The 25463-nt window shown below is 43.8% G+C and overlaps 1 protein-coding gene across 2 annotated transcripts; it reads left to right on the top strand.

Moving 5' to 3' along the window:
* Positions 1-219: 219 nt before the first annotated feature.
* im:7150988 (Golgi-associated plant pathogenesis-related protein 1) lies at positions 220-24558 on the top strand. 2 transcript variants are annotated; one of them, XM_061896203.1, is made up of 7 exons: positions 220-375; positions 2294-2635; positions 9215-9370; positions 9435-9644; positions 10868-10945; positions 11077-11226; positions 24045-24558. In XM_061896203.1, exons 3-7 carry the CDS (start codon positions 9364-9366, stop codon positions 24149-24151), a joined length of 552 nt encoding a protein of 183 aa, XP_061752187.1. In that variant the 5' UTR covers positions 220-375; positions 2294-2635; positions 9215-9363; the 3' UTR covers positions 24152-24558. The 2 variants fall into 2 exon arrangements, with proteins under 2 accessions (XP_061752187.1, XP_061752196.1); XM_061896212.1 differs by lacking the exons at positions 220-375; positions 2294-2635 and having other exon boundaries at positions 8772-9370.
* The last annotated feature ends 905 nt before the right edge of the window (positions 24559-25463 follow it).

The raw sequence follows: 25463 nt of genomic DNA, 5'->3' as shown, positions 1-25463 counted from the left end.
ATAGTTAGCTAGAAAAGGGTGTGTAGAACATCATCTTTGCAAAGTTTAGAGCAAAGAACCACCTTTACATGTCATGTAGACCACAAGGAAGTGTTTGAGATATGACCGCTTGAATATTATTAACCCATTTACCTAATAGATGTCCAGCAGCACCCACATATTAAAGAGGAGGATTCACACCCCCCTCATGTAAAAGAGGAAGAGGAGGAGCCACAGCCCGCCCACATCAAAGAGGCCGAGGTCTGGATCACTCAGGAGGAAGAGTGTCTTCTAGGACAGGAGGAGGCTGACCTGACCAGGTTTCCACTGACTGTGGTCTCTGTGAAGACCATGGCCACAAACCACCTGAGTCCTCCCAGCTTGGTCCCAGTCCAAGTAAGCACAACACTCCAACTGTGGTACGGGTCCCACTAGAGGTACGCCAGCTTCATCTCCTTGTACGCCCAAGAATCAATTGTTTTATTTTCCAATAGTCACAAAATGTTACTGTTTAAAATAAGAAGGAGTCAAACAATAGTGGATACGACAAAGACTACGTTTACACTGCAGGCCAAAGTGGCCCAAATCACATTTTATGGAGATCAGGTTTTTTCCAGCTGACTGTTTACACTGCGAGTAAAATGTGATTTTTATCAGACTCCTGTGTCAATGCGCACAGGCAATATAGCCCCAATGTGGCCCAATGTGGCCCCAATGTGGCACTAATGTGTCCCCAATGAGACCCCAATGTGCTCCCAATTTGGCCCCAATGGGTCCCAACATGGTCCTAATGTGGTCCCACTGTGGCCCCAATTTGGTCCCTATGGGGTACCAATGTGACCCCAATGTGGTCCCAATCGGGTCCTAATGTGGCCCCAATGTGGCCCCAATGTGGTCCCATTGTGGGCTCAATTTGGTCCCAATATGGTCCTAATGTGGCCCCCCTGCGGGCCCCACCACGGGCCCCAATGTGGCCGCAGTGTGGCCCCAATGTCACCCCAACGTGACCGCAATGTGGCCCCCATTGCGGGCTCCTATGTAGTCCCAATGTGACCCCAATGTTTCCCCAATGTGGTCCCAATGTGGGCCCAATGTGGTCCCAATGAGGTGTTAATGTGGTCCCAATATGGCCCCTATGGGGTCCTAATGTGGCCTCAATGTGGTCCCACTGTGGCCCCAATGCGACCCCTACGTGACCCCAATGTGGCTCTACATGACCCCAATGTGGCCCCCAATGCGGGCCCCAATGTGGTCCCAATGTGGGCCCCAATGTGGTCCCCAATGTGGTCCCAATGAGGTACTAATGTGGCCCCAATGTGGTCCCAATGTGGTCCCAATGAGGTGTTAATGTGGTCCCAATATGGCCCCTATGGGGTCCTAATGTGGCCTCAATGTGGTCCCACTGTGGCCCCAATGTGACCCCTATGTGACCCCAATGTGGTTCTACATGACCCCAATGTGGCCCCCAATGCTGGCCCCAATGTGGTCCCAATGTGGGCCCCAATGTGGTCCCCAATGTGGTCCCAATGAGGTACTAATGTTGCCCCAATGTGGTCCCAATGTTGCCCCAATGTGGTCCCAATGGGCCCTAATGTGGTCCCACTGGGACCCCACTAAGTCCCCAATATGCGCCACAATGTGGGCCCCAATGTTTATTTAGGACTTTTTCAAACGCTGCTGTGTACACAGGCGTAGGGAGAAGTACAGAGCGCCAATAAACCTTAAAGGCACTGCGTTTGCTTGCCGGCCCAATCACATAATATCTACGACTTTTCACACACACAAGTGAATGCAACACATACTTGGTCAACAGCCATACAGGTCACACTGAGGGTGGATGTATAAACAACTTTAACACTGTTAAAAATATGCGCCACACTGTGAACCCATACCAAACATGAATGACAAAAACATTTCGGGAGAACATCCGCACCGTAACACAACATAGACACAACAGCAAAAATGCCCAGAACCCCTTGCAGCACTAATTCAACCCGGCCCACCTCAACCTCATAATGCTCCATAACTTGAGTTAATTTATTTTGGAAAACCTTGTTACATTGTTTAATGCATCCAGCGGGGCATCACAACAAAATTAGGCATAATAATGTGTTAATTCCACGACTGTATATAACGGTATCGGTTATTAAGAGTTGGTCGATATCGGATATCGGCAAAAAAGCCATTATCGGACATCCCTAGTTATGACATCTTGATTGTCAACTTGGCAGAGACCTTATCAGAGGTGTAGGACAATGCTTTGTGGGACTGAGTAAAGCTGGACTTCTCTAAAGGATGCGTTTGTCTTCTGCAGACATCTGTGAAGAACATATCTCTGAGCAGCACAACTCGTTTTCCAGGATGGAGCAGAAGGAGCGACGGCCCCCTCAAAAAAAAGGGGGAAGATGAGCCACATTTCCCACAAATTAAAGAGGAAGAGGAGGAATTACGGCCTCCTCACTTTAAAAAAGAAGGCGAGGGGCCAGATCCCGCCCGAATGAACACATAACAGAAGCTGATGGAGACCACTGTGGAGGATCATTAGCAGACATAGCTCCACCATCAGATAGTGACGACACGACATCTCACTCTCCTGACACTGATGATGATGATGATGAAGAAGATGATGACACTGAGGATGACGACTTTATAGCTGGTAAGACATGTCACACCAACAACACACACTTGAAATGCTCTCACTGTGGCAAAACGTTTAACCACCGTGGTCATCTCAAAACACACATGAGAAAGCACACCGGAGAAAAAAACCCTTTACCTGTTCAAGATGCAACAAAAGCTTTTGTGACCGAACAACCTTTGTAGTACACACGAGAACGCACACCGGAGAAAGACCATTCATGTGCTCAGTTTGCAGCAAAAGCTTCTCTCAGAAGGCAAATTTGAAAATCCATCCATTTTCTACCGCTTATTCCCTTCCGGGGTCGCGGGGGGCGCTGGCGCCTATCTCAGCTACAATCGGGCGGAAGGCAGGATACACCCTGGACAAGTCGCCACCTCATCGCAGGGCCAATACAGATAGACAGACAACATTCACACTCACATTCACACACTAGGGCCAATTTAGTGTTGCCAATCAACCTATCCCCAGGTGCATGTCTTTGGAAGTGGGAGGAAGCCGGAGTACCCGGAGGGAACCCACGCATTCACGGGGAGAACATGCAAACTCCACACAGAAAGATCCCGAGCCTGGATTTGAACCCAGGACTGCAGGACCTTCGTATTGTGAGGCAGACGCACTAACCCCTCTCCCACCGTGAAAATACACATGAGAATGCACACCGGGGAAAAACCCTTTAAATGTTCAGTCTGTGGTAAAGGTTTTAGCCAAAGTCATCATTTTAAAAATCACATGAAAATACACACCGGAGAGGAACCGGTATAGCTCGGTTGGTAAAGTGGCCATGCCAGCAACTTGAGGGTTGCAGTTTCGATCCCCGCTTCCGCCATCCTAGTCACTGCCGTTGTGTCCTTGGGCAAGACACTTTACCCACCTGCTCCCAGTGTCATCCACACTGGTTTAAATGTAACTTAGATATTGGGCTTCACTATGTAAAGCACTTTGAGAGAAAAAGCGCTATATAAAATATAATTCACTAATTCAAATGTCGAGTCTGTTCTAAAGGTTTTATACAAAAAGATGACTTGAAAATACACATGAGAACGCACACCGGAGAACAACCATTCATGTGCTCATTTTGCGGTAAAAGATTCTCCCAGAAAGGGAATTTCAGAAAACACACTAAATTGCGCACCGGCGACAAACCTTTTAAATGTTCAGTGTGCGGTAAAGGGTTTACACAAAATCGGGATCTGAAAGTACACATGACAATACACACCGGAGAGAAAGTGTTGAGTTGCAGTGTGTGTGGTGGAAGATTGTCTTCTAAGTACCAGTGTAAGAAACACAAGTGTGCTGGTGAGAACAGCAGCAGCAAATAAACTGATTTTGCTCACTTTGTTTTATTCACTTTTAAAAACAATGGCAAGAAGAACAGTGCATGAAACTAAACGGGCAATTTGGAGACATCTTTTTGAGTAAACAGGAAGAAGAACGCCTGTTGGGGAGGTATGGAGGATGATTAAAAAGATGGGAGGAGATGGAATAGAGTAGAGTATTCCAAATTTAGCAGTGTAACTGGTCAAATTAATGATGTGTCTCCTGAGGACTCTGCCAAGTGGAAGCATATAAATACTACAAAGAAGAGGACCTTGACCATGGACCCCTCAGAAAGTACTGCATCAAAAAGGGACCTCAGTGTGTAAAGGATATCACCACATGGGCTCAGGAACACTTCTGAAAACCACTGTCAGTAACTACAGTTGGTCGCTCCATCTGCAAGTGCAAGTTAAAACTCTACTATGCAAAGCCAAAGCCATTTATCAACAACACCCAGAAACGCTTCGCTGGGCCTGAGCTCATCTAAGATGGACTGATGCAAAGTGGAAAAGTGTTCTGTGGTCTGACAAGTCCACATTTCAAATTGTTTTTGGAAACTGTGGACGGGATGTCCTCCTGACCAAAGGGGAAAAGAAACATCTGGACTGTTCTAGAGGCAAAGTTCAAAAGCCAGCATCTGTGATGGTGTGGGAGTTTATTAGTGCCCGAAGTGTTATGGTACATCAGAGAAAAAGGAGACGGTACATATGTAGGGACGTCGTTTTAGCTGTATTTATTAATAACAATTTTATGAAGTGTGAAACATAATCCAAATATGTGTATGGTGTGAATAAGTGTAGCGATTAACTGAGTCGTCTCACCAGGAGTGTTGAGCGAGGTGCGGAAGTCCAAGAGGGCGAGGCAAGCTCTGAGATCCAGGGACAGGCGGGAGGTCAGAGGCAGGAGCAAGTCCGTTTTCGGGCGGGAGGTCGAGATCCAAAAGGGCAGCCAGGGAACCAGAGGGAATACGGGGAGACGAGACACACATCTCGTTATCAGGAAACGGAGGAATGCTGCTGAAACGACACAGGAACACGAGCCAAATGAACACGGAGGAGGATAAAACACACAGAGAGAGAGAGTAAGCATAGAACTAGAGATGTCTGCTTACTGTACGGGTAGCTACGTTCTGGCCCAGAACGCAGGTTTGCACTGGCTTAAGAAGTGCGGCTTCAGGTGTGCAGACTGCTGATTGATTGCAGCCGTTTGCTGCAGCATCGGAATGCGTCCGGACCGTGACACATGGCATGGGTAATTTACACATCTGTGAAGGCACCATTAATGCTGAAAGGTACAATCCGGGTTTTGGAGAGACATATGTTGCTATCTAAGCAACATTATCATGGACGCCCCTGCTTATTTCAGCAAGACAATGCCAAGCCACGTGTCACAACAGCGTGGCTTCAAAGTAAAAGAGTGCAGGTACTAGACTGGCCTGCCTGTAGTCCAGACCTGTCTCCCATTGAAAATGTGTGGCGCTTTATGAAGGCTAAAATACCACAACGCAGACCCCGGACGCAAGAATGGGAAATAATTCCACTTCAAAAATGTGTCTCCTCAGTTCCCAAACCTTTACTCAGTGTTGTTAAAAGGAAAAGCCATGTAACAAAGTGGTAAACACGTCCTTGTGACAACGTTTTTGTGTTGTTGGCATTAAATTCTAAGTTCATGATTATTTCCCCCCCAAAATATGAAGATTCTCAGTGTGAAGATGAAATATCTTGTCTTTGCAGTCTATTCAATTGAATATAAGTTGAAAAGGATTTGCAAATCATTGTATGTTCTTTTTATTTACCTTTACAAAGTGACAACTTCACTTTGTAGAGATTGCCTTCTAGTGGGTTCTTCTGATTACCACACACTTGCACGAGAGCCTGGTATTCAGGATTCAACAATATTTCATTACGTCCACGCTTCAGCAGTCCCAGCCTCTCCTGTTCCTCTACTCTGCTCTCCAGCGTTTGTCTCTCTATCTCTCGCTCCAACTCCAACAACGTATCTCGGCCCGGCTGCTGCTAATAAAGGCGACAGGTGATTAGATAACCAGTCCCAGCTGGGCAATCTACTCACCTGCCGGTCCTTACACACCCCGCTCCGCGGCAGGCCCGCTGACCACGCCCCCCTCCACACACTGCTTTTAAGGTTTTGTACATATTAAAAAAAGAAGACCTAAAATAGATCATTTGAGGGAGACACTGTAGGAACAAAACGTTTCAAGCGTCACAGCATAAAGAGAAAAAAGCCTCCAGTCTTTGCTCCGATAAAAACAAAACACTCAGATTAAAAGCCGTGTGAGAAGATCAAATTTCTCATCTGATTGTGTTGATGTTTCCTCTGAGTGTCTGCAAACAAAAGGAGTCTGTAGGAAGGCAACGTTCTGTTTTTTTTATTCAAGTCAAGATTCAACAAATTGCGGCAAAGATGGTTTTGCTGTTGTTGTTATCTGCAAAAATAAACATCTTAGTGAGACCAGTGCAGTGGAACGTACACAATCTTGCCCTTTCAACACCGCCTGGAAGTAGAACTCCCTTCCGTGACCGCCGAGCGGAGCGACCTCCGGACCTACAGAGCGAGACGTAACACACTCTCATGGACTGCCACACACAGATATGCACAATTATGCGACACAACGCTCCTCACTCAGTCGGATGAAACTTGACAGGTGCTGCAAAGAGAAATGATAACTTGAAATACAAAAGAAAGCAAATAAATGGAGGAAAAGAACGAGAAGCTGTAGATTGTTATAGTATTTTAATCTTGTAGATTGTTATAGTATTTAGGTTAAGATTTGTCAGTGTGCCGTGTGTTGCCCAGTTTCCCTTTCCAAAATGTTGAAAGAGCCATATTGGAACAAAAATACAAAAACAAATTCATCTGTAAAAGCCGTATTACATACAGACAGTGTGTCATGAGACATAAATTGAATTATGAGGACTTAAAGGAAACTAAATGAGCTCAAATATACCTACAAATGAGGCATAATGATGCAATATGTACATAAAGCTAGCCTAAATAGCATGTTAGCATCGATTAGCTTGCAGTCATGCGGTGACCAAATATGTCTGATTAGCATTCCACACAAGTCATTAACGTCAACAAAACTCATCTTTGCGCATTCATGCACAACGTTAAAAGTTTGGTGGACAAAATGAGACAAAAAAAAGTGGCATAAAGCACGTCTTAGAAAGTCGGAGAAAGTTATACATGTAAACAAACTACGGTGAGTTCAAGGACCGCCAAAATTAGTAGGACAAAATGGCGCTCGGCAAATACTCGAATCAGTGAAGCATCCATCCATCCATTTTCTACCGCTTATTCCCTTTCGGGGTCACGGGGGGCGCTGGCGCCTATCTCAGCTACAATCGGGCGGAAGGCGGGGTACACCCTGGACAAGTCGCCACCTCATCGCAGGGCCAACACAGATAGACAGACAACATTCACACTCACATTCACACACTAGGGCCAAGCATGTTTAATATAAACAGTGTGCTTTATAGCAATTACGGAGGTTTGTGTCATTTGTATCCTCCTACAAAAACCATATTAAAACAAATAATATGTTGTTTTTTTTTGCCTCATCTTTTTCCATTTTTCGTATATTTTTGAAAAAGCTCCATAGAGCCACTAGGGCGGCGCTAAAGAGCCGCGGGTTGCCGACCCTGGCCCTAGGTCAACAATGTTAATATGTGTTTTATTTTTTTTTTTTTTCCTGTCTAGTTTCTCAGGCAAATAATCATATAGTAGATGTTGATGCCCATATCGGCTGTTCGGATTTACAAAAGAGAAACGTAGGATACTTTTCTTGTTGCCTTATTTGTATTTGACTTTATTAAATGTGTTTGTTTATATTATCATTTGGTGCAGCCGGGGAGGAGCAGGAGGGGATAGAAAGAGAAAAAAAAAGGAAGACAGAAGGGGAAATTGTGGGGACAAGAGGGGGATAAGACAAAGAGACTAAAACAACAACAGCAAACGCAACAATAGCAACAATAGAGCAAGATCAGTGATTATGATAAGTACAAATATGATGGTAAAAGTGATAGCAAAGAAGCATTTAGCGAGATAAATAATACTACGGAAATGACAATGAGCATTATTACTCTACAGAAATACAAATACCAATAGAAATAATACCAATAAATTACCTCTATTATCCAAAATACAATTGTTCAAATGCAACAAAACGTATACGTAACAATAGCTACAGACACAAAAGAACGCAGAAAAATTGAGGGGAAGAAAGAGAAGCAACCTATATTAACCTTGTAGATTGTTATAGTAAAACTAGGTTCAGCTTTGTCAGTGTGCCATGTGTTATCCAATTTACCCTAGAGCAGGGGTCGGCAACCTTTACCACTCAAAGAGCCATTTTGACCCGTTTCACAAAATAAATAGAATAATGTGAGCCACAAAACTCTTTTCAAATTTAAAATGAAATAACACTGCGTAAGAAGTTTATAAACCAAGGGTGTTAATGTGAAAATTTTATGTTAGCGCGGCCCGCAAGATTTATGTGAATGCCGCTTGACAACATAACATTTGCCAACTCTCCCAAATTTTTCGGGAGACTCCCGAATTTCAGTGCTACTATTCTCTCGAATGTTTGCTGATTTTCGCCCTAACAACAATAATGAGGGCGTGCTATGATGACACTGCGTTTTACGCCCTTTACAACCGTAACTGATAGTTTGTCAGCACAGTTGCATGTGACTTCTACAGACTCACGCAACAGCCATACAGGTCACACGGAGGGTGCCCGTTTAGACAACTTTAAGACTCTTACTGATATGCGCCACAATGTGAACCCACACCAAACAAGAATGACAAGCACATTTCGGGAGAACATTTGCACTGTAACACAACATAAACACAACAGAACAAATACCCAGAATCCCATGCATCCCTAACACTTCCGGGCTACATTATACACCCCCACTACCACAAAACCCCTACCCCCCAAACCCCACCCACCTCGACCGACAGAAATAGATTTTGTCATACAAAAACTATTTCAAAGTGGAATATTTGATGTGAAGTAATTGGAGCCTTCAATGGGTCAATAATTCATAACATTGATTTTGATTCATTATTTATTTTTTTTTTTAAATGACAGTTTTAAAGACAAAAAACAAGGCAGCTTTCTGTGATTAGAGTCAGCATTTTCTTGTTAAATTTCACCTTTTTTTCCACTTTGTTTTCTCTCATAGTATTTTTCGATGTGAAAAAGAGCTGCTTTGGACACCCTGAAAGAGAAATAAATGCATGTGCTTGACATAGTCCTCAGGTGACTAGACCGGAAAAAGGATCCCAGTGGCTTTGTCTCCGCCTCCACGCTACACAAATACCAGCGCAGAAGCAAAGCTCGCTGCACTCTCATCACAGCATTATTGCTCTGCACTCCGGTGTCCAGTTGTTGTTGGGACGCAATGGCAGGTGAGTGCAGCCTCTCTCCGTGATGCACCCGTGCCGACATCACTCACTTTCAGCTGCTTGACAGATGAAAGCTTTCAGCGGGACTTCCTGGAGGCGCACAACGCTTACCGGGCCGTACACGGCTCCCCACCCATGGCCCTCAGCCAGGAGGTGAGCGCGGCGGCCCAGACGTGGGCGGATCGCCTGCTAGCTTCAGGCGCCATGCAGCACAGCAACACCGCGGATGGAGAAAATATTTACACCAAGTGGAGCTCGGCCGCCGTTGAACCGACAGGTGAATGTTCTACTAGTCGACTTTATGTTACCACCATGCTTTATCAGTATCGTGCATGCTTCAAACCCCGCTCATTTTCGTTTTGTAGGTTAAAGTATTTTATATTGAGTTATATTGAGTTAATGTTGCTAAACTATTATTGTTTATCGAGTTTATTTCATTTCATGTTCAGTATCAAATGTTTTATTTTGAAAAATGATTTTTTTTTCTCTATTTCAGGCAAATAATGAAATTAAAACTATTCTGTTACAGACTAAAATACAACATTGATAAAGTCATTCTTTGTTGGAAGTTCATCTGAACGTTTTTTTTTTTGTTCCTTTTAAAAAAACAACAATATACCCTTATTTATAAAGTTCACATTTACAAACATTCAAAAACATGAAATGATTACAAGGACAATACCAAAACGGTACAATACAGCGCCTTGGGGTTGTTATTTCAATAAAGTAATTACAATAGAATGTAAAGCACGCACACACGCACACGTATTTGTATGTATATATATATATATATATATATAACACGACGAGTTGAGTTGATACCAAAATGGATACATGGATGATACAGCAGTGGTCAGATGAAACCAAAATATAACTATTTGGTATAAACTCAACTTGTCCTGTTTGGCGGAAGAAGAATACTGAGTTGCATCCCAAGAACACCATACCTACTGTGAAGCATGGGGGTGGAAACATCATTCTTTGGGGCGGTTTTTCTGCTAAGGGGACAGGACTATTGATCCGTGTTAAGGAAAGAAATAAATGGGCCCATGTATCGTGAGATTTTGAGCCAAAACCTCCTTCCATCAGTGACAGCTTTGAATGGTTGACCAAATACTTATTTTCCACCATAATTTACAAATAAATTCTTAAAAATTCCTACAATGTGAATTCCTGGATTTTTTTTCACATTCTGTCTCTCACAGTTGAAGTGTACCTATGATGAAAATTACAGACCTCTGTCATCATTTTAAGTGGGAGAACTTGCACAATCGGGGGCTGACTAAATACTTTTTTGCCCCATTGTATATATATATATATACTGTATATATTCCGGTACCAAAATATTGGTATGGAGACAACCCTAGTAGTCTCATACATTTATATCCCTTTATTCCTCACTGTTATAAACGGTTCTCTGATGGCAGCCATGACTGCCATGTGGCCCTCAGTTAAAATCACTTTGCCATTAAAGAATGTCATTGTGTGTCTCGTCTCTAGGAAAAGAAGCTGTAGATTCCTGGTACAGTGAAGTCAACAACTACAACTGGAGCAGACCTGGGTTTAGTAGCGGCACGGGTAAGGAGTTGCATATTTGAACAATTCCCCAGAAATGCATGGGAAAAAGTCCAAAGTCAACATGTTTTGTTTGTAATATTCTATTACTGGGGCTGCAGTGTTTCCACCTAGTTTGTGTTTCTTCTTCACAGGTCATTTTACTCAGATCGTGTGGAAAGAAAGCGTCCACCTGGGAGTCGGCATGGCAACTGATGGCCACCGGGTCTTTGTGGTTGGCCAATACCGACCAGCTGGCAATATTAACGGGCCGCGACACTTCATGGCAAATGTCCTCCCACCAGGTCAGCAATATTACTTTTATCATCGATCAAATTGATATTTCTTTGCAGAACATTAGGTCTGAGAATAGCCATGATATTGTTTATGTCACCACTTAGTCACTGGTTGCACCCGGGATGCAGAGACGCGAGGCAAGGTAGAGCAAAAAGTGTGTTTTTTTCTTCAATATCAATCATTTAATCAAAGTTTATTTATATAGCCCTTAATCAAAAGTGTCTCAAAGGGCTGCACAAGCCACAACCACATTGGATCCCACATCAGGGCAAGAAAAAAACTCAACCCAATAGGCACAATGAGAAACCTCGGAGGGGACCATAGCTGTGGGGGGTCGTTGTAATGGATGTCGAGTGGATCTAGTTAATAAGGTGAGGGTCCAGTCCATAATGGGGCCAGCAGGGGGTCATCTTGAATGGAGACAAGTCAGCAGCTCAGAGACGTCCCCAACGGATGCACAGAGGAGTGGTCCGACCCCGGCTACCGACTTTGAACAGCTAGCTCTTCATCTGATGACCTCTCCACGCAGGAGATGGGGGCAGAGCGGAGAAGAAAAGAGACGGCAGATCAACTGGTTAGAGTTGGATAATAATATTCCAAACAAAAGTCGATGGGGAAAAAGTGCACACCATTAAAATACAGTCCACAATGGAACTCCCAGCGGTTGGCGAGCGAACGGCCAGGACACTCTGGGAATTGTTTGTCCGCAGAAGATAAAGACTCAACCTCTGGAGAAAAGATTAAACAAAAATAGAGATTAGTGTAAAAAAAAATATCACTATTGACCTGTGGAAGAATCGTGGAAGCTAGTTACTACTCAGTGGCCTAGTGGTTAGAGTGTCCGCCCTGAGATCGGTAGGTTGTGAGTTCAAACCCCGGCCGAGTCATACCAAAGACTATAAAAACGGGACCGATTGCCTCCCTGCTTGGCACTCAGCATCAAGGGTTGGAATTGGGGGTTAAATCACCATAAATGATTCCCTGGCGCGGCACAGATGCTGCCCACTGCTCCCCTCCCCTCCCAGGCGGTGATCCAGGGGATGGGTCAAATTTCACCACACCTAGTGTGTGTGACAATCATTGGTACTTTAACTTAAGTTATGGGACGGGAAAAGCTGCCCTGAGCCCTGCTTCAATAGCATAGTGACAAATTAGGATCATCATCATCATCAGCCGTTGTCAGTCCACTGCTGGACGAAAGCCTCAGCATGTTTCTGCCATTTGGCATACTTTTCATGCTGGTTATTAGCCTACACCTTCCACGCTGGCTTGGTGCGGGTCGGAAGGGGTATTTTATATCAGAGAGCCTTCTCCTAGACTAATTGCCTAACTGGGCTGTTGAACTTAGTCTGTCCTGTTGGTTGTCCGCGCCCCATTTAACCAGGGACCCGCTCAGCTTTATGGCGCTGACCGCCCGCCAGTCACAAGAGAAGGTGCAAACGGTTCGTTGTGTGCATTTTATAGACGTTAGTTGGGACTCACTAACCCCACACACAACCTCCCATCTCATGCCTGGATGTGGTTTAACGTCATACCCAGGATCAGGTGTGTCCAATTAGGCCGCCTCCCGCCGAGAAAGGAAGCATGGAGGAATAGAAACAACAGAAGGGACAAAATACTAGAGAAGGCAGGAGAGCACCGTACTCTTCCAGGTCTTGACGGTAAATGCAACAATAAGCCTGTGGCTGGAGAAGATCTTCAGAGCTTGTGCAGCCTTGCGGCAACGGGCTTGGGAAGGGGATCTATCCATCCATCCATCCATCTTCTCCCGCTTATCCGAGGTCGGGTCGCGGGGGCAACAGCCTAAGCAGGGAAACCCAGACTTCCCTCTCCCCAGCCACTTCGTCTAGCTCTTCCCGGGGGATCCCAAGGCGTTCCCAGGCCAGCCGGGAGACATAGTCTTCCCAACGTGTCCTGGGTCTTCCCCGTGGCCTCCTACCGGTCGGACGTGCCCTAAACACCTCCCTAGGGAGGCGTTTGGGTGGCATCCTGACCAGATGCCCGAACCACCTCATCTGGCTCCTCTCGATGTGAAGGAGCAGCGGCTCTACTTTGAGTTCCTCCCGGATGGCAGAGCTTCTCACCCTATCTCTAAGGGAGAGCCCCGCCACACGGCGGAGGAAACTCATTTCGGCCGCTTGTACCCGTGATCTTATCCTTTCGGTCATGACCCAAAGCTCATGATTATAGGTGAGGATGGGAACGTAGATCGACCGGTAAATTGAGAGCTTTGCCTTCCGGCTCAGCTCCTTCTTCACCACAACGGATCGGTACAACGTCCGCATTACTGAAGACGCCGCACCGATCCGCCTGTCGATCTCACGATCCACTCTTCCCCCACTCGTGAACAAGACTCCTAGGTACTTGAACTCCTCCACTTGGGGCAGGGTCTCCTCCCCAACCCGGAGATGGCATTCCACCCTGAACCGAGAACCATGGACTCAGACTTGGAGGTGCTGGGCATGAAATCTTAAAATCAGCCATATCAGATCATTGCATTCCGGGCGAGAACCATGGACTCGGACTTGGAGGTGCTGATTCTCATTCCGGTCGCTTCACACTCGGCTGCAAACCGATCCAGCGAGAGCTGAAGATCCCGGTCAGATGAAGCCATCAGGACCACATCATCTGCAAAAAGCAGAGACCTAATCCTGCGGTCACCAAACCGGAACCCCTCAACGCCTTGACTGCGCCTAGAAATTCTGTCCATAAAAGTTATGAACAGAATCGGTGACAAAGGACAGCCTTGGCGGAGTCCAACCCTCACTGAAAATGTGTTCGACTTACTGCCGTCAATGCGGACCAAGCTCTGGCACTGATCGTACAGGGAGCGGACCGCCACAATAAGACAAGGGGATGTAACCTGGGGCAATCTGGAAGACGTAAAGGGAAGCGGTTTTGATGACTCTCAAAGGGATAAGGACCTATGAATCTTTGCTGAAGCATTTTAGATTCCACATGAAGAGGTATATCCCGTGATGATAAACCCACCTTTTGATCAGGCTTGTGTTCCGGTACTGTGCTTCGGTGGCGTTAGGCAAGGCACTGGTTGCGTGACAGAGCAGTCAGAGTATTACACCGTGTTTGGCATGCTCGGCGCAGGTGGACAGCCACAGATGGAGCGGCAACTTCCGTCTCCAGTGAAGGGAAGGCGGGCGGTAGGGATCCATAGGCATAGTGAGACGGTGACATGCCAGCGGATGCGCTAACCAGGGTATTATGGCCGTAACCAATCCATGGTAGGTTGATAGCCCAGCAGACTGGCTGCTGGTGGCAAATGCAGCAAATAGCGCCCTCCAGATCCTGATTTGCCCGGTCAGTATGATCATAGGTCTGAGCGTGGAAGCCCGAGGAGAGGTTTTGCGATGCCCCCAGGAACCTACAGAATACCTTCCAGAGTGTTGTGGTCAGAGATTAATGCGGCAATCATATGGTCTGTTTGGAGGTATTGACAAAGGTCAGTCCTTGCTAAATACATCCCGTAGGTCGTGATCCAGGGACAAGTCTATCACTTCCAGAATTTCACTACGGGATCGTGCTGATCGAGGGCATCCGGAGCTGAGACACACGCAGCAGATCGTTGCCTCCACATTTTTTCTGTTGGTTTGTAAATGGTAGCCTAAGGCTGGGCAGCCAGCTACCCCCCACAATGCTTTGTAGAGTTCCTTCCAGACATGTAAGGCGGGGCCCCGGCCGTAAACCACATCCACAGGAATGTCGTGCAGCCAGAACACATGCTGGATCAGGTCGACGGCGTCTAAAGCAAAAGGAAGCTTGGGCAGAGCGACAAAAATGACAGAATAACCTTGAGATGGCGGAAGTCTTTTAATAAAGTCCAAACCCATGTAAAATCAGGGTAAAATCACGAAGCAGGTGGCGATGAACTCCTTGGCATCGGTTCTCATGGATGGCCACCAAAATCGTTGCGCCAGCAGGAAAATAGTCCGATTGACAGGATGGCAGGCCACTTTATAGCTTTGGGCCCAGGAAAAAGTTTTGGACTATAGGTTCGGACCCACAAATAGTCGACGTGGGGGACAAGCAACAGAGCGGGTGAGGTCTTGAGTGCCTCTTTCACTTCTTTCTTGACGTCCCACCAGAAGCCATAGAGGAAATGTGAAATATGTAAGAAGGTGCGCTTGTTTTATGGCTCAGTGAGAAGGAGACAAGAACGAGTGAGGAAAGCCTCACTCGAATACCAGAATATAGTCATTTCTATATCGCACTGAGACAAACCCGCGATATATCGAAGCCCTAGCTCACGCACATATTAGACTCGTCACCGGCACAAATACGCCGCAGCTTAGTCCAGACAGGCTGGCACCCTGGCTAAGATCAAACAAGATGATGGGACTATTTGCACAAGGGATATAGTGTTGGGTTAGGGTTTTTGGGTTAGGATTAGAGGTTTAAAGGGGAACATTATCACCAAACCTATGTAAGCGTCAATATATACCTTGATGGTGCAGAAAAAAGACCATGTATTTTTTTAACCGATTTCCGAACACTAAATGGGTGAATTTTGGCAAATTAAACGCCTTTCTGTCTATCGGTCTTTTAGCGATGACGTCAGAACATGACGTCACCGAGGTAACACAGCCGCCATTTTCATTTTCACATTACAAACACCGGGTCTCAGCTCTGTTATTTTCCGTTTTTTCGACTATTTTTTGGAACCTTGGAGACATCATGCCTCGTCGGTGTGTTGTCGGAGGGCGTAACAACACTAACAGGGAGGGATTCAAGTTGCACCACTGGCTACAAATCTACCGCCAGACCCCCAATGAATTTGCCAGAGTGTCTGCACATTTGACCGGCGATGCTAAGGCAGACATGGCACAAAAATGTATGGATAACCTGCAGATGCATTTTCAACGATTAAGTCAACAAAATCACAAAGGTGAGTTTTGTTGATGTTGTTGACTTATGTGCTAATCAGATATATTTGGTCGCAGCATGACTGCCAGCTAATTGATGCTAACATGCTATTTATGCTAGATGTATGTACATTTGAAACTAGATACCCACATTTAATGCGAAACAAACACTTACCAATCGACGGATTTAAGTTGCTCCAGTGTCACAAGATGCGAAAGTCCTGATCGTTTGGTCTGCACATTTTACGGGCGATGCTAATAAAGCAGCCATGCTATGGGCCACTTCATTAGGTACACCCATGCTATGGCCGAGTAGCGTCAATAGCTATTCGCTCAATAGCTTCAATTTCTTCTTCAATTTCGTTTTCGCTATCTGCCTCCATACTCCGACCATCTGTTTCAATACATGCGAAATCTGTTGAATCGCTTAAGCCGCTGAAATCCGAGTCTGAATCCGAGCTAATGTCGCTATATCTTGCTGTGGTAACCGCCATGTTGTTTGTATTGGCAGCCCTGTATGATGTCACAGGGAAATGGACAGTCGCATCGCAAATAGGGAAAATCAAGAACTTTAAAGCTTTTTTTAGGGATATTCTGGGAGGTGTAAAATTCTGAAAAAAACTTCAAAAAATAAAACAAGCCACTGGGAACTGATTTTTATTGTTTTTAACCCTTTTGAAATTGTGATAATGTTCCCCTTTAAAGAGTTAGGGTTGTACAGGAGGAGAGTTATCATTCGGACAGGCTTTCTTCACAGTTCCCTGCAGGACCTGAGACGAGGTTCGTTTGATCAATAATAGCTTTTGTTCAACAAATCCTCACTGACGTCATGTTTGGTCCATTCACACCACCTGGTCGTCCTCAGGTCCGGACGAGGATGATAAGACCAGCAATATACAACAAAGGCACCTGGCTGCTTAAACCAGGGGTGTCAAACTCAAATACAAAGTGGGCCAAAATTTAAAACTGAACAAAGCCTCGGGACCAGGTTGAACAAATAAACCTTTTAATAGGGACCCAAACAAGTTTTGCATTGAATATTGAACAAGCAAGGCTTATATAACTTTATAGTGACATGCAAAATCGAGGTTTAAATAATAATAATAATAATTCAAAAATATCAATGTCATAGCAAATACAATTTTAATAAAAATCGAATGCCTCTTTTCTGAGGTAAATATCAAAATAAACTTTTTTTTCCCACAGGCTAATAATACATTTGAAAATAAAATAATCATGAATGAATCAAACATTCAAGCCTTGAGGTAGCAAGAGAAAGTGCATGAATAAAACGTTAATTATTGCTCAGTTTGCTGCACTGATTTGCTTTAACAATGAATCAGGAACAAGCAACTCAATAGTGCAAAATCAACTTTCAAAAAACATCAATGGCATATTGAATTAAAATATTAATAAAAAATTGAATGCCTCTTTTCTATTTACAGCCTTTTGAGATAAATATCAACATGACCTTTTTCCACAGGCTAATACATTTGAAAATAAAATAACAATGAATAAAACAACCATTTAGGCCTTTTTACTGCTCAGTTTGCGACATACTCATGTAATCTGATGTGCCCAAGCCAGGTACCTGGCATCTTTTCTTGGATGCTAGTTCATTAATGTTGGGGCTCAAGCTTTGAGCTGAGGTGGGCGGGGTTTGGTAGTAGCAGGGGGGTGTATTGTAGCGTCCTGGAAGAGTTAGTGCTGCAAGTGGTTCTGGGTATTTGTTCAGTTGTGCTTATGTTGTGTAACGGTGCGGATGTTCTCTCGAAATGTGTTTTGTCATTCTTGTTTGGTGTGGGTTCACAGTGTGGCGCCTATTTGTAACTGTGTCAAAGTTGTTTATACGACCATCCTCAGTTTTTTGATTGATTGAAAATTTTATTAGTAGATTGCACAGTTCAGTACATATTCCGTACATATGACCACTAAATGGTAACACGCGAATACGTTTTTTAACTTGTTTAAGTCGGGGTCCACGTTAACCAATTCATGGTAGTGTGACCTGTATGGCTGTTGACCAAGTATGCCTTGCATTCACGTGTGTGTATGTGTGTGTACAAGCCGCATATATTATGTGACTGGGTCGGCACGCTGTCTCTATGTAGGAAAAGCGGACGTGACGAAAGGTAGTAGAGGACGTTAAAGAGAGTGTCTTTAAAGGGGAACATTATCACAATTTCAAAAGGGTTAAAAACAATAAAAATCAGTTCCCAGTGGCTTGTTGTATTTTTTTTGAAGTTTTTTTTCAAAATTTTACCGGTCCCGGAATATCCCTAAATAAAGCTTTAAAGTGCCTTATTTTCGCTATCTTCGAAACCACTATCCATTTCCCTGTGATGTCATACAGGGCTGCCAATACAAACAACATGGCGGTTACCACAGCAAGATATAGCGACATTAGCTCGGATTCAGACTCGGATTTCGGCGGCTTAATCGATTCAACAGATTACGCATGTATTGAAACAGATGGTCGGAGTATGGAGGCAGATAGCGAAAACGAAATTGAAGAAGAAATTGAAGCTATTGAGCGAATAGCTATTGACGCTATTCAGCCATAGCTTGGGTGTACCTAATGAAGTGGCCCATAGCATGGCTGCCTTATTAGCATCGCCGGTAAAATGTGCGGACCACCCAAACGATCAGGACTTTCGCATCTTGTGACACTGGAGCAACTTAAATCCGTCGATTGGTAAGTGTTTGTTTCGCATTAAATGTGGGTATCTATTTTCAAATGTACATACAGCTAGCGTAAATAGCATGTTAGCATCGATTAGCGTAGCATGTTAGCATCAATTAGCTGGCAGTCATGCCGTGACCAAATATGTCTGATCAGCACATAAGTCAACAACATCAACAAAACTCACCTTTGTGGTTTCGTTGACTTTATCGTTGCAAACGCATCTGCAGGTTATCCATACATCTCTGTGCCATGTCTGTCTTAGCATCGCCCGTCAAATGTGAAGACACTCTGGTACAGACACTCTGGTACATTCAATGGGGGTCTGGCGGCAGATTTCTTGCCAGTGGTGCAACTTGAATCCCTCCCTGTTAGTGTTGTTACACCCTCCGACAACACACCGACGAGGCATGATGTCTCCAAGGTTCTAAAAAATAGTCGAAAAAAACGAAAAATAACAGATCTGAGACCCGGTGTTTGTAATGTGGAAATGAATATGGCGGGTGTGTTACCTCGGTGACGTCACGTTCTGACGTCATCGCTAAAAGACCGATAAACAGAAAGGCGTTTAATTTGCCAAAATTCACCCATTTAGAGTTCGGAAATCGGTTAAAAAAATACATGGTCTTTTTCCTGCAACATCAAGGTATATATTGACGCTTACATAGGTTTGGTGATAATGTTCCCCTTTAAGGCGCGCCCCTAATATTGTCGTTCGGGTGAAAATCGGGAGAAATTCGGGAGAATGGTTCCCACCTGGAAATTTTTGGGAAGGGCACTGAAATTTGAGAATCTCCCAGGAAAATCGGGAGGGTTGGCAAGTATGAGTATTGAGGTGAATGCGATGTCCGCTGTTTAATACCGGCCGGCCAGCTCTAATGTTAATTTGATATTGCCTCAAGGGCCAGAGGAAATTACACGGCGGGCCAAATGTGGCCCTCGGGCCAGAGTTTGACACCCGTGGCTTAGGGAGTCGCTAGTTTCAAGGGAGTAGAGTGGAGGAGGAAGAGATACAGCGACCTGGCCAGAATGTGCTTTTACTAACAGAATGTGTTTTCTCAGCAACTTACACTTTCGGAATGAGACTGAGCAAATAACAAAAGGACACTATATATAGATATAAAATGTTATACGATGGCATGTAAATGTTTTCCATCACTACCATTTTAATTGTCGTGATGGGAGAAATATTATTGATTCTTTTTGATACTTTTCTAAATAAAGGGGACCACAAATATGTGACTATTGGCTTTATTTTAACAAAAAAATCCTAGGGTACATTAAACATATGTTTATTATTGCAATTTAGTCCTTAAATAAAATAGTGAACATACCAGACAACTTGTCTTTTAGTAGTAAGTAAGCAAACAAAGACTCCTAATTAGTCTGCTGACTTATGCAGTAAAATATTGTGTCTTTTATCAATCAATCATCAATCAAAGTTTATTTATATAGCCCCAAATCACAAATGTCTCAAAGGACTGCACAAATCATTACGACTACAACATCCTCGGAAGAACCCACAAAAGGGCAAGGAAAACTCACACCCAGTGGGCAGGGAGAATTCACATTCAGTGGGACGCCAGTGACAATGCTGACTATGAGAAACCTTGGAGAGGACCTCAGATGTGGGCAACCCCCCCCCTCTAGGGGACCGAAAGCAATGGATGTCGAGCGGGTCTAACATGATACTGTGAAAGTTCAATCCATAGTGGCTCCAAGACAGCAGTGAGAGTCCCGTCCACAGGAAACCATCTCAAGCGGATCAGCAGCGTAGAGATGTCCCCAACCGATACAGGCGAGCGGTCCATCCTGGGTCCCGACGAGCTATTATCTACCTATTATTTTGTCTACATTATGAGGGACAAGCGGTAGAAAATTCTTTACTGTTACTATCTGCTTACTTTCTGTTTTAACATGTTTTATCCGCATTTCTGTTCAAATTTAATAATCACTCATTCTTCTCTTTTTTGATACTTTACATTAGTTTTGGATGATACCACACATTTAGGTATCAACCCGATACCAAGTAGTTACAGGGTCATACATTGGTCATAAGTTATCATGTGTCCATGGACATATTTCCTGAGTTTATAAATATAATATCATCCATCCATCCATTTTCTACCGCTTATTCCCTTTTGGGGTCGTGGGGGGCGCTGGCGCCTATCTCAGCTACAATCGGGCGGAAGGCGGGGTACACCCTGGACAAGTCGCCACCTCATCGCAGGGCTAACACAGATAGACAGACAACATTCACACTCACATTCAAACACTAGGGCCAATTTAGTGTTGCCAGTTAATAAAAAAAAAAAAGATTTTGTGACAATGATAAATATTGATGTAATCATAGTAGTATCGACTAGATACGCTATTGTACTTGGTATCATTACAGTGGATGTCAGGTGTAGAACCACCCATGGTGTTTGTTTACATTGTGACGCCGGTGAGCTATTGTATCCTCCTACGGTTTGTAGTGAAGCTTGTTTAGCTATTCGTCGTCCTCCAGTGATAACGATACGTGTATTAAAAAAACGCAGTTTATTTGTCGTTATGGAGACGAGGATTAGTGATTTAGAAGCAGCTAAAACACTGTGGATGGATGTTAGCCGCTAGCTAGCTAGCCATGTCTTAAAGCACCTCTTCCGGAGGGCGTTCCAGTGTTATGACTTCACCTTTATCTTTACTTTTTGCACCAAAATACATCCGTTCTCCCTTTTTTTGTCCACACACTGTGTCTGCTTGTAAGTACTCAGTGTGCGTGCACTGCCGAACATGCTCCTCTGCTCGTAAAACCGGCATTGTCATCACGTGACGACGACGCGCCGTCATGCCTGTTAAAAAATAAAATAAAAAATATGGCGAACCGGTACTTTTCAAACAGAGTATTGTACCGTTTGTTTGATTCATTAGTACAGCGTACTATACTAATACCGGTATATCAATCAATCAATGTTTACTTATATAGCCCTAAATCACTAGTGTCTCAAAGGGCTGCACAAACCACTACGACATCCTCGGTAGGCCCACATAAGGGCAAGGAAAACTCACACCCAGTGGGACGTCGGTGACAATGATGATTATGAGAACCTTGGAGAGGAGGAAAGCAATGGATGTCGAGCGGGTCTAACATGATACTGTGAAAGTTCAATCTATAATGGATCCAACACAGTCGCGAGAGTCCAGTCCAAAGCGGATCCAACACAGCAGCGAGAGTCCCGTTCACAGCGGAGCCAGCAGGAAACCATCCCAAGCGGAGGCGGATCAGCAGCGCACAGATGTCCCCAGCCGATACACAGGCAAGCAGTACATGGCCACCGGATCGGACCGGACCCCCTCCACAAGGGAGAGTGGGACATAGTGGAAAAAGAAAAGAAACGGCAGATCAACTGGTCTAAAAAGGGAGTCTATTTAAAGGCTAGAGTATACAAATGAGTTTTAAGGTGAGACTTAAATGCTTCTACTGAGGTGGCATTGCGAACTTTTACCGGGAGGGCATTCCAGAGTACTGGAGCCCGAAATGAAAACACTCTATAGCCCGCAGACTTTTTTTGGGCTTTAGGAATCACTAATAAGCCGGAGTCCTTTGAACGCAGATTTCTTGCCGGGACATATGGTACAATACAATCGGCAAGATAGGCTGGAGCTAGACCGTGTAGTATTTTATACGTAAGTAGTAAAACCTTAAAGTCACATCTTAAGTGCACAGGAAGCCAGTGCAGGTGAGCCAGTACAGGCGTAATGTGATCAAACTTTCTTGTTCTTGTCAAAAGTCTAGCAGCCGCATTTTGTACCAACTGTAATCTTTTAATGCTAGACATGGGGAGACCCGAAAATAATACGTTACAGTAATCGAGGCGAGACGTAACAAACGCATGGATAATGATCTCAACGTCTTTAGTGGACGGAATGGAGCGAATTTTAGCGATATTACGGAGATGAAACCCTAGTGTAAATATTGCAACTTTTCCTCCTTCCGTTTCACAATTTTTGCTCTTTCATTACACTGTAGTGTTTTTCCTGTAACAGTATTTGTAGAATGTGCTGTGGGCTAAACAAACATTGCAGATTGCGGCATCACAACTAGAAACACATTATTAATTCTTCATTATTCAAGTATTTCTGATTCTGATTCTGATTCTGAATAAAATCCATAGCAATGTTTCTATAAAACCTCTTTGATCCAAGGTCCATTGTCCTGAATCAGGGGTGCCCATTACGTCGATCGCGATCGACTGGTCGATCTCGGAGGGTGTGTCAGTCGATCTCAAGCCAGGCATTAAAAAATATACATAAAAATGAGCAATCATCAATCATACCAAGACTTCACTTTCGTCAGATGTTTGACATTCTCGGCACCCGAGGATCTTGTGAGATGACAGCTGGCTGCTGCGAGCTCATTTTTAAGAAAAAAATCACTAACAGGGCGGACGCAGAGAAACACATTTTATTTCTAGAGACTCCGTACCTACTGTCAAAACTCTAAAGACCGACTGCACAGTTCCTGTCTTCACCATAAAAGACCTGCTTCATCCTGCCTGTGCTAACAAAATAAGAGTCTCAGAAAGCTAGCGTGCACGAGCTAGCAAGCTACGGAGTTTGATGCCAATGTATTTCTCCCCCGCCCTCAGCGACCGCTTTCTCACTTGCTTGCCCACCCGCACAGTCACTGACGTCACTCACCTGCTGCCAGACATTAAAGGGCCACACACATATGCTACTCTCATAACAAAGTGTTTAAAAACGAGTATGCAAGTTGGACAAATGAGATGCCAAATCCAACCACTTTCATGTGGTATTGGACAGAAAGGAGGACTTTTTTTTTTCCTCCATTTGAAAATGCGGACGTTATCAGCACCACTGTCTAATTCCAATCAATGCAAGTCATCAGAATCAGGTAATACACCAACTTATATTCTTGTCTTCATGAAAGAAAGGAATCTATGTGTGTTAAACATGCTTGTATTATCATTAAACACCATTAACTTGTTAACAAAAATGTCTCTTTCATAAATAAATAAATATAAATTATAAATAGGAATGAGGTAGATCTCCTCGACTTGGTCAATTGAAAAGTAGCTCGCCTGCAGAAAAAGTGTGAGCGCCCCTGTCCTGAATGGACTACTTCTCAATAGATGTTCATATACCTGTATTTTCTTTGTGGATAGCAGCAGTAAAAAAAAACAAAATATATATATATATATTTTTTTTTTAGGTATATTTTTTAAATGAATAAAATGTTGTGATATTGTGTTGCATTTTCCAGTTGAGGGAGGAGCTAGTGGAGATGACACTCCCTGCAAAGTGAGTGGAGATGACACTCCCTGCAAGACGGCAGCAGGACAGCCAGCACAGACCTGCACACAGCAGTAGAAAACCTGGAACAACTTTTTGTACGCCTGTGACAAATGTGTCAAAGAAAAACAACTATTATTGACATTACACTAGTTCCACATTAGGCTGGTGGACAAAAAAGTAAAAAAAAAACCAACAAAGACAAACTCAGCTGCAATAGTCCTTATATTACATAAATATTATAAATGAGCTTTAATGCACCAAACTGTACCTAAAACATGCTATATTGCACTTTTACACAACTATGATTATTCAAAGAACCTTTCTTTGATTACTAAAATATAATTGTCAGTTTGTAAACATGTCAAAATGATGACAATCATCACGCAGTTACACCAAATGGTCGCTTGGGGGCAGTGTTTCCACCTGAGGAAATCCCGGCTGAGACCGGAAACACATTCCTTTTGCGCCGGGTTCTTAACACACACACAAAAAAACATGTAAACATTATCACACCCTTTTAATGGTCAGATGGTTATTAAAATAAACTTCCTTTAATGACCTAAAAAAAAAATTACAAAATCACATTACTTTTGCGCCGGTTTCTTCACTCCAAAAATACAAAAAAACATTAAAACATGGAAACATTATCATACTTTTTTAATGGTCAGATGATTATTTAAAAAGATTTATTTAATTATTATAAATAAAATTGTGTGAATGTGAGAGTGAATGTTCCCCGTCTATCTGTGTTGGCCCTGCGATGAGGTGGTGACTTGTCCAGGGTGTACCCTGCCTTCCGCCCGCTTGTAGCTGAGGTAGGCACCAGCGCCCCCCGCGACCCCATAGAGAATAAGCGGTAAAAAAATGGATGGATGGATATTAAAAAGAAAATTGTCAGTTGTTAAACATGTCAAATTAATGACTATCATTACGCAGTTACAACAAAAGGTCACTTGGAGGCAGTGTTTCCACCTGAGCAACCCCCTGAGGAAATCCCGGCTGGGACTGGAAACACATTCCTTTTGCGCCGGCTTCTTCACTCAAAAAGTAAAAAAAAAACATTAAAACATGTACACATTATCATACTCTTTTAATGGTCAGATGATTATTCAAATAAAATGTATTTAATTACTAAAAAATAAAATTGTCAGTTGTTAAACATGTCAAATTAATAACTATCATTACGCAGTTACACCAAGTGGTCGCTTGGGGGCAATGTTTCCACTTGAGGAAATCCCGGCTGGGACCCGAAAAACATTACTTTTGCGCCAGCTTCTTCACTCAAAAAGTAAAAAAAAAAACATTAAAACATGTACACATTATCATACTCTTTTAATGGTCAGATGATTATTCAAAGAAAATGTATTTAATTAAATTGTCAGTTGTT

Source organism: Nerophis ophidion, linkage group LG01 (genome assembly GCF_033978795.1).
Source record: "Nerophis ophidion isolate RoL-2023_Sa linkage group LG01, RoL_Noph_v1.0, whole genome shotgun sequence".
NCBI lineage: Eukaryota > Metazoa > Chordata > Actinopteri > Syngnathiformes > Syngnathidae > Nerophis > Nerophis ophidion.
Note: the sequence above shows the minus strand (reverse complement) of the source record. Positions and strands in the feature narration are given on the sequence as shown.